Source organism: Coregonus clupeaformis, chromosome 10 (assembly GCF_020615455.1).
Source record: "Coregonus clupeaformis isolate EN_2021a chromosome 10, ASM2061545v1, whole genome shotgun sequence".
NCBI lineage: Eukaryota > Metazoa > Chordata > Actinopteri > Salmoniformes > Salmonidae > Coregonus > Coregonus clupeaformis.
This window is the reverse complement of record NC_059201.1, coordinates 36,383,369-36,400,311: the sequence shown is the minus strand read 5'-3', so window position 1 is coordinate 36,400,311 and position 16,943 is coordinate 36,383,369. Positions and strand designations below refer to the sequence as shown.

The window sequence follows — 16,943 nt, the reverse complement described above, 5'->3', positions numbered from 1 at the left end:
GTTGGAGTCGTGTTTGGCAACGTAGTCGTGGGTGAACAGGGAGTACAGGAGGGGACTAAGAACGCACCCCTGAGGATCCCCAGTGTTGAGGATCAGCGTGGCAGACTTGTTGTTGCCTACCCTTACCACCTGGGGGTGGCCCGTTTAGTCCTAGTGTCCTTAGAGTAGTGATAAGCTTTGTGGGCACTATGGTGTTGAACGCTGAGCTGTAGTCAATGAACAGCATTCTCACATAGATGTTCCTTTTCTCCAGTTGGGAAAGGGCAGTGTGGAGTGCGATTGACATTGCGTCATCTGTGGATCTGTTGGGGCGATATGCGAATTGGAGTGGGTCTAGAGTATCCGGGATAATGCTGTTGATGTGAGCCGTGACCAGCCTCTCAAAGCACTTAATGGCTACTGACGTGAATGCTACGGGACGGTAATCATTTAGGCAGGTTGCCTTCGCTTCCTTGGGCACAGGGACTATAGTGGTCTGCTTGAAACATGTAGGTATTAAAGACTTGGTCAGGGAGAGGTTGAAAATGTCAGTGAAGACGCTTGCCAGTTGGTCCGCGCATGCTTTGAGTACATGTCCTGGTAATCCGTCTGGCCCTGCGGCTTTGTGAATGTTGACCTGTTTAAAGGTCTTGCTCACATCGGCTACCAAGTGCGTTATCACACATTCGTCCGGAACAGCTGGTGCTCTCATGTATGCTTCAGTGTTGCTTGCATCGAAGCGAGCATAAAAAGCATTTAGCTAGTCTGGTAGGCTCACATCACTGGGCAGCTCGCGGCTGGGTTTCCTTTTGTTGTCCGTAATAGTTTTCAAGCCCTGCCACATCCGACGAGCATCAGATCCGGTGTAGTAGGATTCAATCTTAATCCTGTATTGATGCTTTGCCTGTTTGATAGTTTGTCTGAGAGCGTAGCAGGATTTCTTATAAGCATCTGGATTAGTGTCCCGCTCCTTGAAAGCAGCAGCTCTAATCAAATCAAATCAAATCAAATTTTATTGGTCACATGCGCCGAATACAACAGGTGCAGACATTACAGTGAAATGCTTACTTACAGCCCTTAACCAACAGTGCATTTATTTTAAACAAAAAAAGTAAGAATAAAACAACAACAAAAAAAGTGTTGAGAAAAAAAGAGCAGAAGTAAAATAAAGTGACAGTAGGGAGGCTATATATACAGTAAAATAAAGTGACAGTAGGGAGGCTATATATACAGGGGGGTACCGTTGCAGAGTCAATGTGCGGGGGCACCGGCTAGTTGAGGTAGTTGAGGTAATATGTACATGTGGGTAGAGTTAAAGTGACTATGCATAAATACTTAACAGAGTAGCAGCAGCGTAAAAAGGATGGGGTGGGGTGGCAGTGCAAATAGTCCGGGTAGCCATGATTAGCTGTTCAGGAGTCTTATGGCTTGGGGGTAGAAGCTGTTGAGAAGTCTTTTGGACCTAGACTTGGCACTCCGGTACCGCTTGCCGTGCGGTAGCAGAGAGAACAGTCTATGACTAGGGTGGCTGGAGTCTTTGACAATTTTGAGGGCCTTCCTCTGACACCGCCTGGTATAGAGGTCCTGGATGGCAGGGAGCTTTGCCCCAGTGATGTACTGGGCCGTACGCACTACCCTCTGTAGTGCCTTGCGGTCAGAGGCCAAGCAGTTGCCATACCAGGCGGTGATGCAACCAGTCAGGATGCTCTCGATGGTGCAGCTGTAGAATTTTTGAGGATCTGAGGACCCATGCCAAATCTTTTTAGTCTCCTGAGGGGGAATAGGCTTTGTCGTGCCCTCTTCACGACTGTCTTGGTGTGTTTGGACCATGATAGTTCGTTGGTGATGTGGACACCAAGGAACTTGAAGCTCTCAACCTGTTCCACTACAGCCCCGTCGATGAGAATGGGGGCGTGCTCAGCCCTCTTTTTTTTCCTGTAGTCCACAATCATCTCCTTTGTCTTGGTCACGTTGAGGGAGAGGTTGTTGTCCTGGCACCACACGGCCAGATCTCTGACCTCCTCCCTATAGGCTGTCTCATCGTTGTCGGTGATCAGGCCTACCACTGTTGGGTCGTCGGCAAACTTAATGATGGTATTGGAGTCGTGCCTTTAGCTCGATGCGGATGTTTCCTGTAATCCATGGCTTCTGGTTGGGATATGTACGTACGGTCACTGTTGGGAAGACGTCATCGATACACTTATTAATGATGCCGATGACTGAGGTCGTGTACTCCGTCATCGGAACATATTCCAGTCTGTGCTAGCAAAACAGTCCTGTAGCGTTGCATCCGCGTCATCTGACCACTTCCGTATTGAGCGAGTCACTGGTACTTCCTGCTTTAGTTTTTGCTTGTAATCAGGAATCAGGAGGATAGAATTATAGTGAGATTTGCCAAATGGAGGGCGAGGGAGAGCTTTGTATGCGTCTCTGTGTGTGGAGTAAAGGTGGTCTAGAGTTTTTGTGACATGCTGGTAGAAATTAGATAAAACTGATTTAAGTTTGCCTGCATTAAAGTCCCCGGCCACTAGGAGCGTCGCTTCTGGATGAGCATTTTCTTGTTTGCTTATGGCCTTATAGAGCTCGTTGAGTGCGGTATTAGTGCCAGCATCGGTTTGTTGTGTGTGTTCGTGCCGTGAAAGGAGGGGTTCTTCTTTGTCTGAAAGCAATGGCTAGCTAGTTTGCTAACTATTCTAGCTAACTAACTGGCTGAATAAGTTGACGACGGACTCGCTCAAGCTGTCGGGACTAACCCACAACGTTAGACACGGACACGAACGATCTGCTTGCGTGTTGATACACTGGTGGTTTGTTGTCGCCGAGTATTGGCGCTAAACCGTGTTGTTGGAGACCGGCATGCTAGCTGGCTGTGGCGTCTTATGACGAGGTGCCCGGACGTTTTTCACGGAATAATACTGCACCTAGTTAGCTAGCTGAATAAACTAAGTTAGTCTATTCCTAGAAAACATTGAACCGCTGTAGTTTACAACAATTATAGTTTCTGAGGTGGAAGTTGGGAGAGTTATATTTGGGAGTTGTGGTGAGGGAGGCCCTGCTCTCTCCTTTCCCAGATGTTTAGTTCATTTCATTCCGATCTCCTCTGCATTATTGTAGCCATCTGCTGCAGCCTGTCAACTATGCCTCTGCCTATCCCTGTTCTCTCCTCTCCGCACAGGCTACACAAACGCCTCACACCGCGTGGCTGCTGCCTCTCTAACCTGGTGGTCCCTGCACGCACGACCCACGTGGAGTTCCAGGTCTCAGGCAGCCTCTGGAACTGCCGTTCTGCTGCCAACAAGGCAGACTTCATCTCAGCCTATGCTACCCTCCAGTCCCTCGACTTCTTGGCGCTGACGGAAACATGGATTACCACTGAAAACACTGCTACTCCTGCTGCTCTCTCCTCGTCTGACCATGTGTTCTCGCATACCCCGAGAGCATCTGGTCAGCGGGGTGGTGGCACAGGAATCCTCATCTCTCCCAAGTGGACATTCTCAATTTTTCCCCTGACCCATCTGTCTATCTCCTCATTTGAATTCCATGCTGTCACAGTCACTAGCCCATTTAAGCTTAATATCCTTGTCATCTATCGCCCTCCAGGTTCCCTTGGAGAGTTCATCAATGAGCTTGATGCCTTGATAAGTTCCTTTCCTGAGGATGGCTCACCCCTCACAGTTCTGGGGGATTTCAACCTCCCTACGTCTACATTTGACTCATTTCTCTCTGCCTCCTTCTTTCCACTCCTCTCCTCTTTTGACCTCACCCTCTCACCGTCCTCCCCTACTCACAAGGCAGGCAATACGCTTGACCTCATCTTTACTAGATGCTGTTGTTCTACTAATCTCACTGCAACTCCCCTCCAAGTCTCAGACCACTACTTTGTATCCTTTTCTCTCTCCCTCTCCTCCAACACTACTCACTCTGCCCCTACACAGATGGTAATGCGCCGTCGCAACCTTCGCTCTCTCTCTCCCGCTACTCTCTCCTCTTCCATCCTATCATCTCTTCCCTCTGCTCAATCCTTCTCCCTCCAATCTCCTGATTCTGCCTCCTCAACCCTCCTCTCCTCCCTTTCTGCATCCTTTGACTCTCTATGTCCCCTATCCTCCCGGCCGGCTCGGTCCTCCCCTCCAGCTCCGTGGCTTGATGACTCAATGCGAGCTCACAGAACAGAGCTCCGGGCAGCTGAGCGGAAATGGAAGAAAACTAGACTCCCTGCGGACCTGGCATCTTTTCACTCCCTCCTCTCTACATTTTCTTCATCTGTTTCTGCTGCTAAGGCCACTTTCTACCACGCTAAATTCCAAGCATCTGCCTCTAACCCTAGGAAGCTCTTTGCCACTTTCTCCTCCCTGCTGAATCCTCCCCCCTCCTCCCTCTCTGTGGATGACTTCGCCAACCACTTTGAAAAGAAGGTTGACGACATCCGATCCTCGTTTGTTAAGTCAAATGACACTGCTGGTCCTGCTCACACTGCCCTACCCTATGCTTTGACTTCTTTCTCCCCTCTCTCTCCAGATAAAATCTTGCGACTTGTGACTGCAGGCCGCCCAACAACCTGCCCGCTTGACCCTATCCCCTCCTCTCTTCTCCAGACCATCTCCGGTGATCTTCTCCCCTACCTCACCTGGCTGATCAACTCATCCTTGACCGCTGGCTATGTCCCTTCCGTCTTCAAGAGAGCGAGAGTTGCACCCCTTCTCAAAAAACCAACACTCGATCCCTCTGATGTCAACAACTACAGACCAGTATCCCTTCTTTCTTTTCTCTCCAAAACTATTGAGCGTGCCGTCTTTAGCCAACTCTCTTGCTATCTCTCTCAGAATGACCGTCTTGATCCAAACCAGTCAGGTTTCAAGACTGGTCATTCAACTGAGACTGCTCTTCTCTGTGTCACGGAGGCTCTCCGCACTGCTAAAGCTAACTCTCTCTCTCCTCTGCTCTTGTCCTTCTAGACCTGTCTGCTGCCTTTGATACTGTGAACCATCAGATCCTCCTCTCCGAGTTGGGCATCTTCGGCGCGGCTCACTCTTGGATTGCGTCCTACCTGACCGGTCGCTCCTACCAAGTGGCGTGGCGAGAAGCTGTCTCCGCACCATGTGCTCTCACCACTGGTGTCCCCCAGGGCTCAGTTCTAGGCCCTCTCCTATTCTCGCTATACACCAAGTCACTTGGCTCTGTCGTATCCTCACATGGCCTCTCCTATCATTGCTACGCTGACGACACACAACTAATCTTCTCCTTTCCCCCTTCTGATAACCAGGTGGCGAATCGCATCTCTGCATGTCTGGCAGACATATCAGTATGGATGACGGATCACCACCTCAAGCTGAACCTTGGCAAGACGGAGCTGCTCTTCCTCCCGGGGATGGACTGCCTGTTCCATGATCTCGCCATCACGGTTGACAACTCCGTTGTGTCCTCCTCCCAGAGTGCGAAGAGCCTTGGCGTGACCCTGGACAACACCCTGTCGTTCTCCGCTAACATCAAGGCGGTGACCCGATCCTGTAGGTTCATGCTCTACAACATTCGGAGAGTACGACCCTGCCTTACACAGGAAGCGGCACAGGTCCTAATCCAGGCACTTGTCATCTCCCGTCTGGATTACTGCAACTCGCTGTTGGCTGGGCTCCCTGCCTGTGCCATTAAACCCCTACAACTCATCCAGAATGCCGCAGCCCGTCTGGTGTTCAACCTTCCCAAGTTCTCTCACGTCACCCCCCTCCTCCGCACACTCCACTGGCTTCCAGTTGAAGCTCGCATCCGTTACAAGACCATGGTGCTTGCCTATGGAGCAGTGAGGGGAACGGCACCTCCGTACCTTCAGGCTCTGATCAGTCCCTACACCCAAACGAGGGCATTGCGTTCATCCACCTCTGGCCTGCTGGCTCCCTACCTCTGCGGAAGCATAGTTCCCGCTCAGCCCAGTCAAAACTGTTCGCTGCTCTGGCACCCCAATGGTGGAACAAGTTCCCTCACGACGCCAGGACAGCGGAGTCACTCACCACCTTCCGGAGACATTTGAAACCCCCACCTCTTTAAGGAATACCTGGGATAGGATAAAGTAATCCTTCTAACCCCCTTACCTCAACCCCCCCATAATAAAAATAATAAAAAATAAAAAGATTGTAAAGTGGTTATCCCACTGGCTATAAGGTGAATGCACCTATTTGTAAGTCGCTCTGGATAAGAGCGTCTGCTAGAAGACGTAAATGTAAATGTAATTACCCAATTAAAAACAGTTCTGTATCAATGAGGTTTGTGCAGTAACTATAGGCCCAATACATTAGCACTGCATATTGGCTTTGCTTGAATTCCCAAAAAGGGAAACCGTCTTCCAGCTCTTGCCGTTTTTCGAGTCGCAACGAATTACTTCTTCCTCATGCACAAATACATGCTGTTACTCCTTTGAACAGAGAAAGTGAAATATTTGTTGATATAAAAAAAGACCCAAGCTGCTAATATTAACAACAACACTTTCACAGGGGAGCTGCGCGCGCATGCAGTTTAGAGGGAACATTGCCCATCATATATACAGTGTAAAGTATTCATCCCCCTTGGCGTTTTTTCCTATTTTGTTGCATTACAACCTGTAATTTAAATGGATTTTTATTTTTATTTAATCAAGATCTCGCGATACATGGCCACATCCATCCTCCCCTCAATATGGTGCAGTCGTCCTGTCTCCTTTGCAGAGAAGCATCCCCAAAGAATGATGTTTCCACCTCCATGCTTCACGGTTGGGATGGTGTTCTTGCGGTTGTACTCATCCTTCTTCTTCCTCCAAACATGGCGAGTGGAGTTTAGACCAAAAAGCTCTATTTTTGTCTCATCAGACCACATGACCTTCTCCCATTCCTCCTCTGGATCATCCAGATGGTCATTGGCAAGCTTCAGACGGGCCTGGACATGCGCTGGCTTGAGCAGGGGGACCTAGCGTGCGCTGCAGGATTTTAATCCATGACGGCGTAGTGTGTTACTAATGGTTTTATTTGAGACTGTGGTCCCAGCTCTCTTCAGGTCATTGACCAGGTCCTGCCGTGTAGTTCTGGGCTGATCCCTCACCTTCCTCATGATCATTGATGCCCCACGTGGTGAGATCTTGCATGGAGCCCCAGACCGAGGTTGATTGACCGTCATCTTGAACTTCTTCCATTTTCTAATAATTGCGCCAACAGTTGTTGCCTTCTCACCAAGCTGCTTGCCTATTGTCCTGTAGCCCATCCCAGCCTTGTGCAGGTCTACAATTTTATCCCTGATGTCCTTACACAGCTCTCTGGTCTTGGCCATTGTGGAGAGGTTGGAGTCTGTTTGATTGAGTGTGTGAACAGGTGTCTTTTATACAGGTAACGAGTTCAAACAGGTGCAGTTAATACAGGTAATGCGTGGAGAACAGGAGGGCTTCTTAAAGAAAAACTAACAGGTCTGTGAGAGACGGAATTCTTACTGGTTGGTAGGTGATCAAATATTTATGTCATGCAATAAAATGCAAATTAATTATTTATAAATCATACAATGTGATTTTCTGGATTTTTGTTTTAGATTCCATCTCTCACAGTTGAAGTGTACCTATGATAAAAATTACAGACCTCTACATGCTTTGTAAGTAGGAAAACCTGCAAAATCAGCAGTGTATCAAATACTTGTTCTCCCCACTGTAATTCATATGAATTCGGAGGACAGAAATTATTAAATATTAAAGCATTAGACCTATCACTAAAAGCTTCAGTCATACAAAAGTTATACTTAAATCCGAGCTGGTTCTCTAGCAAATTAGTAAGATTGTCTCACCCAATGTTCAAGAATGGCCTTTTTCCCTTTATTCAGATTACAACCTCTCACTTTCAGTTATTTGAAAAGGAAATAATCTCCCAAATATCACTATTTGTAAAACAAGCCATAGAAAGTTGGTTGCAATTTTAATTTAATCCTACAGAAACGACAGAACAAATAATGCAACCAATATTGTGGTTAAACTCAAATATACTAATTGACAAAAAAACTCTTTTTTTTTACAAAATGTTTAAAAAAGGTAGAATCTTCGTAAATGATATCATAAGTAGAACTGGTGGAGTTATGTCACACATGCAGCTAGCAAAAACATCTGGAAATGTCTGCTCTACCCAAAATTACAACCAAATAATTGCAGCCTTACCGCAAAAATGGAAGAGGAAAGTGGAAGGGGGAGAAAATAAGGAACTTGTTTGTCGGCCTTGCATTAAAGAACATAATTGGTTAAGGAAAACTGTGATAAATAAAAAAGTATATCAGTTTCATTTAAGGACCAAAGGATTGACAGCCGTCCCATATAGATTGCAAAATAGTTGGGGAGAGATTTTTGACGTACCGATCCCATGGCATAGTGTTTATGAACTGACACGCAAAACGTCACCGGATTCAAAACTTCGAATCTTTCAATTTAAATTATTATACAAAATTCTTGCTACCAATAGAATGTTATTTATATGGGGGATACAATCTTCCCAGCTCTGCAGATTTTGCTGCGAAGAGACAGAATCATTTGTTTTGGTACTGTCCATTTGTAGCTTGTTTTTGGACACAGGTCCAGGAATGGCTAAAGGATTGCAATATTTACCTGGAGCTAACCTTGCAGATAGCATTACTGGATGATCTGAAAAGTCATAGTAAATCGATCAATAATATAATAATACTTTTAGCAAAAATGTTTATTTTCAATTTACAATCTGTAGAAACAATGAGAATAGAAAGGTTCAGAACTTTTGTAAAACATCACAGTACAGTTGAAAAATATATGGCCAATAGAAATCCAATATGGATGGTGTTAAGAGATAGATGGGAGGTGTTGAATGGAGCTGAAGGATGGGACTAATAACAACAACTAATAACAACAAGATAACTAATGTAAGCATACTGTGTCCATAATAAGTATATAGGTTGTATGTTGGGAGCTTTTGGGAAAGAGCACAGTTAGAAAGATATGGCATATAGAAGCAAACCGGATGGACATCATCAAAATGATCAGAGAGGTTGAGAGTAGAAGAACTTCAGGAGCAAAAACAAATAAAATATAATTATTGTAAAATTGACTGTGTCCATAAAATGTATATAGTATGTATAAGCTGGAAGTAGTGGCCTAAGCATTGTTGTTCACTAGTTTACTCCAATTAGGGAAAGGGTGGTGGGGTTGGAAAGTAACAAAGGGGAATATATTTTTAAAAAAGGACATGTATGTGTATGTATGTACAGTGGGGGAAAAAAGTATTTAGTCAGCCACCAATTGTGCAAGTTCTCCCACTTAAAAAGATGAGAGAGGCCTGTAATTTTCATCATAGGTACACGTCAACTATGACAGACAAAATGAGAAAAAAAAATCCAGAAAATCACATTGTAGGATTTTTAATGAATTTATTTGCAAATTATGGTGGAAAATAAGTATTTGGTCAATTACAAAAGTTTCTCAGTACTTTGTTATATACCCTTTGTTGGCAATGACACAGGTCAAACGTTTTCTGTAAGTCTTCACAAGGTTTTCACACACTGTTGCTGGTATTTTGGCCCATTCCTCCATGCAGATCTCCTCTAGAGCAGTGATGTTTTGGGGCTGTCGCTGGGCAACACGGACTTTCAACTCCCTCCAAAGATTGTCTATGGGGTTGAGATCTGGAGACTGGCTAGGCCACTCCAGGACCTTGAAATGCTTCTTATGAAGCCACTCCTTCGTTGCCCGGGCGGTGTGTTTGGGATCATTGTCATGCTGAAAGACCCAGCCACGTTTCATCTTCAATGCCGTTGCTGATGGAAGGAGGTTTTCATTCAAAATCTCACGATACATGGCCCCATTCATTCTTTTCTTTACACGGATCAGTCGTCCTGGTCCCTTTGCAGAAAAACAGCCCCAAAGCATGATGTTTCCACCCCCATGCTTCACAGTAGGTATGGTGTTCTTTGGATGCAACTCAGCATTCTTTGTCCTCCAAACACGACGAATTGAGTTTTTACCAAAAAGTTATATTTTGGTTTCATCTGACCATATGACATTCTCCCAATCCTCTTCTGGATCATCCAAATGCACTCTAGCAAACTTCAGACGGGCCTGGACATGTACTGGCTTAAGCAGGGGGACACGTCTGGCACTGCAGGATTTGAGTCCCTGGCGGCGTAGTATGTTACTGATGGTAGGCTTTGTTACTTTGGTCCCAGCTCTCTGCAGGTCATTCACTAGGTCCCCCCGTGTGGTTCTGGGATTTTTGCTCACCGTTCTTGTGATCATTTTGACCCCACGGGGTGAGATCTTGCGTGGAGCCCCAGATCGAGGGAGATTATCAGTGGTCTTGTATGTCTTCCATTCCTAATAATTGCTCCCACATTTGATTTCTTCAAACCAAGCTGCTTACCTATTGCAGATTCAGTCTTCCCAGCCTGGTGCAGGTCTACAATTTTGTTTCTGGTGTCCTTTGACAGCTCTTTGGTCTTGGCCATAGTGGAGTTTGGAGTGTGACTGTTTGAGGTTGTGGACAGGTGTCTTTTATACTGATAACAAGTTCAAACAGGTGCCATTAATACAGGTAACGAGTGGAGGACAGAGGAGCCTCTAAAAGAAGAAGTTACAGGTCTGTGAGAGCCAGAAATCTTGCTTGTTTGTAGGTGACCAAATACCTATTTTCCACCATAATTTGCAAATAAATTCATAAAAAATCCTACATGTGATTTTCTGGAATTTATTTTCTCAATTTGTCTGTCATAGTTGACGTGTACCTATGATGAGAATTACAGGCCTCTCTCATCTTTTTAAGTGGGAGAACTTGCACAATTGGTAGCTGACTAAATACTTTTTTACCCCACTGTACATGGCACACACATGATCTGGGGCAAGATAAATCAGGTTGTCAGCCCAAAGACACACATTATTAGGCTACCAACATGTAGTAGGGTAACCCAGATACCTAGTAACCAGTAAGGTAACCCAGATACTTAGTAACCAGTAAGGTAACAAATACTTTTTTTCCCCACTGTATGTATGCATGGGGGATTGGAAGTGATGCAGACAATTACATTGATGGAGGTTACAATCTATCTGCAATATTAAGCTGATCCCCCTAAGAAATATTTATAAAGAAGAAAAAAAAAAGAAAGACAAAGAAAAAAAAAGAAAAATAATAAGTTGCATCCTATGACGGTGCCACGTTGAAAGTCACTGAGCTCTTCAGTAAGGCCACTCTACTGCCAATGTTGGTCTATGGAGATTGCATGGCTTTGTGCTCGATTTTATACACTTGTCAGTAATGGGTGTCGCTGAGATAGCCGAATCCACTAATTTGAAGGTGTGTCCACATACTTTTGTATATAGAGGAGAGGAGAGGAGAGGAGAGGAGAGGAGAGGAGAGGAGAGGACTGGGGAGGAGAGGACTGGGGAGGAGAGGACTGGGGAGGAGAGGAGAGGAGAGGAGAGGAGAGGAGAGGGAGAGGAGAGGAGAGGAGAGGAGAGGAGAGGAGGAGAGGAGAGGAGAGGACTGGGGAGGAGAGGAGAGGAGAGGACTGGGGAGGAGAGGACTGGGGAGGAGAGGAGAGGAGAGATACCGTATGAGTCCTCAGAGAGGACACTATGCACTATAGCATCACAGCTGTGTGTGTGTATGTGACCTACCAGAGATGATGGAGTCGTTCCAGCAGTCAGGGTCGTCTAGACGTCTGTTCTCCTTGTTCTCATCTGACTCCTTCTCTCTCTCCTTCTCTCTCTCCTTCTCTCTCTCCAGACCTCCGGACAGCGCTTTCTCCACGCTGGCTGTATGCAACAGATGACCGTCGGACCGACGCTTCGGAGAAGAGTGTATCTCCTTTGGTTGGAAACTGGAGGACAACAGAGCACATAGATACCTTCTGTTACAGGAGGGGGTCGCAGTTCCGGAGCGACCCTCTAGGTGTCATTTACATTTACATTTTAGTCATTTAGCAGACGCTCTTATCCAGAGCGACTTACAGTTAGTGAATGCATACATGTTTATTTTTTATTTTATTTTTTTATACTGGCCCCCCGTGGGAAACGAACCCACATCCCTGCCGGCCAAACCCTCCCCTACCTTGGACGACACTGAACCAATTGTGCGCCGCCCCATGGGTCTCCCGGTCGCGGCCGGCTGCGACAGAGCCTGGACTCGAACCAGGATCTCTAGTGGCACGGCTAGCCACTAGAGATCCTCCGATCTCCAACCTCAGGCTCCTCCTCACTCACAGTCGGGACTCATCATCATCCTATTGGTGTCACCTGTGTCTATCGGTTCACCTGTGTATTTATGCCCTCACTTCCCTGTGTTCCCTTGCTCAGTTTCCTCTGCTAGTTCCTCTATGTCCAGCAGTACTACTCAGAGACCTATGCACAAGTACTTGAGAAATGTTCTCCCAGTTTCAGTCTTAGGTAGTATTTCGTATTTTGGCTGTCAGATGGTTTTTGGAGACTTATTTGCTCCGCCTTTCTTTTATCGTGTTTAGTCCATTATTTTGTATTTTGGCTTCGGGACCACCAGTAAAGATCCTTGTTTCACCATCTCTGTCTACTGCCTACTGTATATCCTGCACCGCACCTGGGTCGCACCTCACACCAACCCTTACACCTTCGAATAAAAGGGGGGATTGATCTGGCAACTGGAGTGCTGCTGGGTTCAGATCCTAACAACAATCCCCTACCGTTGTGGCCTTGAGCAAGGCACTTTACCCCACAACAACATGCTTTCCATCCATCTACCTGTCCTGTCTGTGATTGGGAGATTGATTGATTGATTGATTGATTGGGGGAGTTTTTCCTAGCCACTGTGCTTCTGCCTCTGCATTGCTTGCTCTTTGGGGTTTGAGGCTGGGTATCTGTAAAGCACTTTGTGACAACTGCTGATGTAAAAAGGGCTTTCTAAATTAATGTGATCGACTGATAGATAGATTGGTGTCCTACCTGTGCTGTCTGTGTTTGGTAATTGATTGATTGGTGTCCTACCTGTCCTGTCTATGTTTGGTAATAGATAGATTGGTGTCCTACCTGTGCTGTCTGTGTTTGGTAATTGATAGATTGGTGTCCTACCTGTGCTGTCTGTGCTTGGTAATTGGTTGATTGGTGTCCTACCTGTCCTGTCTGTGTTTGGTAATAGATAGATTGGTGTCCTACCTGTGCTGTCTTTGTTTGGTAATTGATAGATTGGTGTCCTACCTGTCCTGTCTGTGCTTGGTAATTGGTTGATTGGTGTCCTACCTGTCCTGTCTGTGTTTGGTAATTGGTTGATTGGTGTCCTACCTGTCCTGTCTGTGTTTGGTGGCCAGGGCCCGGTGTAGCTCCTCTATGATGCAGCTGGGGGGCGGTGGGGGGTGCAGCAGCCCCAGGTGGGGGGAGCCAGTAGGCGTGGTCATCCGTCCTCTCAGCAAGGAATCCTGGGACGTCCTGGGCAGAGTGAAGGTTCTGGGTAGAGTGGCTGGAGACTTCTTCCTCTCTTGGTTAGCACCCGACTTAGGGAAAGGGTGAGGACCTGGAGAGAATACAAATATAATGTTGGTGTTACTCTGTTGGTCCTGGGTAGAGTGGTTGGAGACCTCTTCATGGGATACGACCTGTTATCAGACAGTGTTACTCTGTTGGTCCTGGGTAGAGTGGTTGGAGACCTCTTCATGGGATACGACCTGTTATCAGACAGTGTTACTCTGTTGGTCCTGGGTAGAGTGGTTGGAGACCTCTTCATGGGATACGACCTGTTATCAGACAGTGTTACTCTGTTGGTCCTGGGTAGAGTGGTTGGAGACCTCTTCATGGGATACGACCTGTTATCAGACAGTGTTACTCTGTTGGTCCTGGGTAGAGTGGTTGGAGACCTCTTCATGGGATACGACCTGTTATCAGACAGTGTTACTCTGTTGGTTCTGGGTAGAGTGGTTGGAGACCTCTTCATGGGATACGACCTGTTATCAGACAGTGTTACTCTGTTGGTTCTGGGTAGAGTGGTTGGAGACCTCTTCATGGGAAACGACCTGTTATCAGACAGTCTTACTCTGTTGGTCCTGGGTAGAGTGGTTGGAGACCTCTTCATGGGATACGACCTGTTATCAGACAGTGTTACTCTGTTGGTCCTGGGTAGAGTGGTTGGAGACCTCTTCATGGGATACGACCTGTTATCAGACAGTGTTACTCTGTTGGTCCTGGGTAGAGTGGTTGGAGACCTCTTCATGGGATACGACCTGTTATCAGACAGTGTTACTCTGTTGGTCCTGGGTAGAGTGGTTGGAGACCTCTTCATGGGATACGACCTGTTATCAGACAGTGTTACTCTGTTGGTTCTGGGTAGAGTGGTTGGAGACCTCTTCATGGGAAACGACCTGTTATCAGACAGTCTTACTCTGTTGGTCCTGGGTAGAGTGGTTGGAGACCTCTTCATGGGATACGACCTGTTATCAGACAGTGTTACTCTGTTGGTCCTGGGTAGAGTGGTTGGAGACCTCTTCATGGGATACGACCTGTTATCAGACAGTGTTACTCTGTTGGTCCTGGGTAGAGTGGTTGGAGACCTCTTCATGGGATACGACCTGTTATCAGACAGTGTTACTCTGTTGGTCCTGGGTAGAGTGGTTGGAGACCTCTTCATGGGATACGACCTGTTATCAGACAGTGTTACTCTGTTGGTCCTGGGTAGAGTGGTTGGAGACCTCTTCATGGGATACGACCTGTTATCAGACAGTGTTACTCTGTTGGTTCTGGGTAGAGTGGTTGGAGACCTCTTCATGGGATACGACCTGTTATCAGACAGTGTTACTCTGTTGGTTCTGGGTAGAGTGGTTGGAGACCTCTTCATGGGAAACGACCTGTTATCAGACAGTCTTACTCTGTTGGTCCTGGGTAGAGTGGTTGGAGACCTCTTCATGGGATACGACCTGTTATCAGACAGTGTTACTCTGTTGGTCCTGGGTAGAGTGGTTGGAGACCTCTTCATGGGATACGACCTGTTATCAGACAGTGTTACTCTGTTGGTCCTGGGTAGAGTGGTTGGAGACCTCTTCATGGGATACGACCTGTTATCAGACAGTGTTACTCTGTTGGTCCTGGGTAGAGTGGTTGGAGACCTCTTCATGGGATACGACCTGTTATCAGACAGTGTTACTCTGTTGGTTCTGGGTAGAGTGGTTGGAGACCTCTTCATGGGAAACGACCTGTTATCAGACAGTCTTACTCTGTTGGTCCTGGGTAGAGTGGTTGGAGACCTCTTCATGGGATACGACCTGTTATCAGACAGTGTTACTCTGTTGGTCCTGGGTAGAGTGGTTGGAGACCTCTTCATGGGATACGACCTGTTATCAGACAGTGTTACTCTGTTGGTCCTGGGTAGAGTGGTTGGAGACCTCTTCATGGGATACGACCTGTTATCAGACAGTGTTACTCTGTTGGTCCTGGGTAGAGTGGTTGGAGACCTCTTCATGGGATACGACCTGTTATCAGACAGTGTTACTCTGTTGGTTCTGGGTAGAGTGGTTGGAGACCTCTTCATGGGAAACGACCTGTTATCAGACAGTCTTACTCTGTTGGTCCTGGGTAGAGTGGTTGGAGACCTCTTCATGGGATACGACCTGTTATCAGACAGTGTTACTCTGTTGGTCCTGGGTAGAGTGGTTGGAGACCTCTTCATGGGATACGACCTGTTATCAGACAGTGTTACTCTGTTGGTCCTGGGTAGAGTGGTTGGAGACCTCTTCATGGGATACGACCTGTTATCAGACAGTCTTACTCTGTTGGTCCTGGGTAGAGTGGTTGGAGACCTCTTCATGGGATACGACCTGTTATCAGACAGTCTTACTCTGTTGGTAAATATAATGGTGAAGGTTCTGGGTAGAGTGGTTGGAGACCTCTTCATTGGATAAGACCTGTTATCAGACTGTGTTACTTTGTTCAAATCGAATCAAATTGTATTTGTCACATGTGCTGAATAGGAACCCTTAATGTAGAGTTTTTAAAAAAGTAAGTAAGAAACATTTGCTAAATAAACTAAAGGAAATAGCAACACAATAAAATAACAATAACGAGGCTGCATAAAGGGGGTAGAGCGTCAATGAGCAGCGGTACGGGTTAGTCGAGGTGATTTAGGTAATATGTACATGTACAGTGGGGAGAACAAGTATTTGATACACTGCCGATTTGTTTAGGTTTTCCTACTTACAAAGCATGTAGAGGTCTGTAATTTTTTTTTTTAATCCAGAAAATCACATTGTATGATTTTTAAGTAATTAATTTGCATTTTATTGCATGACATAAATATTTGATCACCTACCAACCAGTAAGAATTCCAGCTCTCACAGACCTGTTAGTTTTTCTTTAATAAGCCCTCCTGTTCTCCACTCATTACCTGTATTAACTGCACCTGTTTGAACTCGTTACCTGTATAAAAGACACCTGTCCACACACTCAATCAAACAGACTCCAACCTCTCCACAATGGCCAAGACCAGAGAGCTGTGTAAGGACATCAGGGATAAAATTGTAGACCTGCACAAGGCTGGGATGGGCTACAGGACAATAGGCAAGCAGCTTGGTGAGAAGGCAACAACTGTTGGCACAATTATTAGAAAATGGAAGAAGTCCAAGATGACGGTCAATCACCCTCGGTCTGGGGCTCCATGCAAGATCTCACCTCGTGGGGTATAAATGATCATGAGGAAGGTGAGGGATCAGCCCAGAACTAGACGGCAGGACCTGGTCAATGACCTGAAGGGAGCTGGGACCACAGTCTCAAAGAAAACCATTAGTAACACACTACGCCGTCATGGATTAAAATCCTGCAGCGCACGCAAGGTCCCCCTGCTCAAGCCAGCGCATGTCCAGGCCCGTCTGAAGTTTGCCAATGACCATCTGGATGATCCAGAGGAGGAATGGGAGAAGGTCATGTGGTCTGATGAGATAAAAATAGAGCTTTTTGGTCTAAACACCACTCGCCGTGTTTGGAGGAAGAAGAAGGATGAGTACAACCC

At 46.5% G+C, this 16,943-nt stretch overlaps 1 protein-coding gene across 1 annotated transcript in view; it reads right to left on the bottom strand.

Moving 5' to 3' along the window:
* The window catches only part of LOC121575385 (phosphatase and actin regulator 3-like), a 121,597-nt gene that overhangs the window by 44,106 nt on the left and 60,548 nt on the right, over nt 1-16,943 (bottom strand). Inside the window, exons 6-7 of the mRNA XM_045222983.1 lie at nt 13,238-13,466; nt 11,606-11,808 (exon numbers count right to left, since the gene is read on the bottom strand). Coding sequence (XP_045078918.1) covers nt 11,606-11,808; nt 13,238-13,466 — 432 coding nt within the window. The remainder of the gene's footprint in view (nt 1-11,605; nt 11,809-13,237; nt 13,467-16,943) is intronic.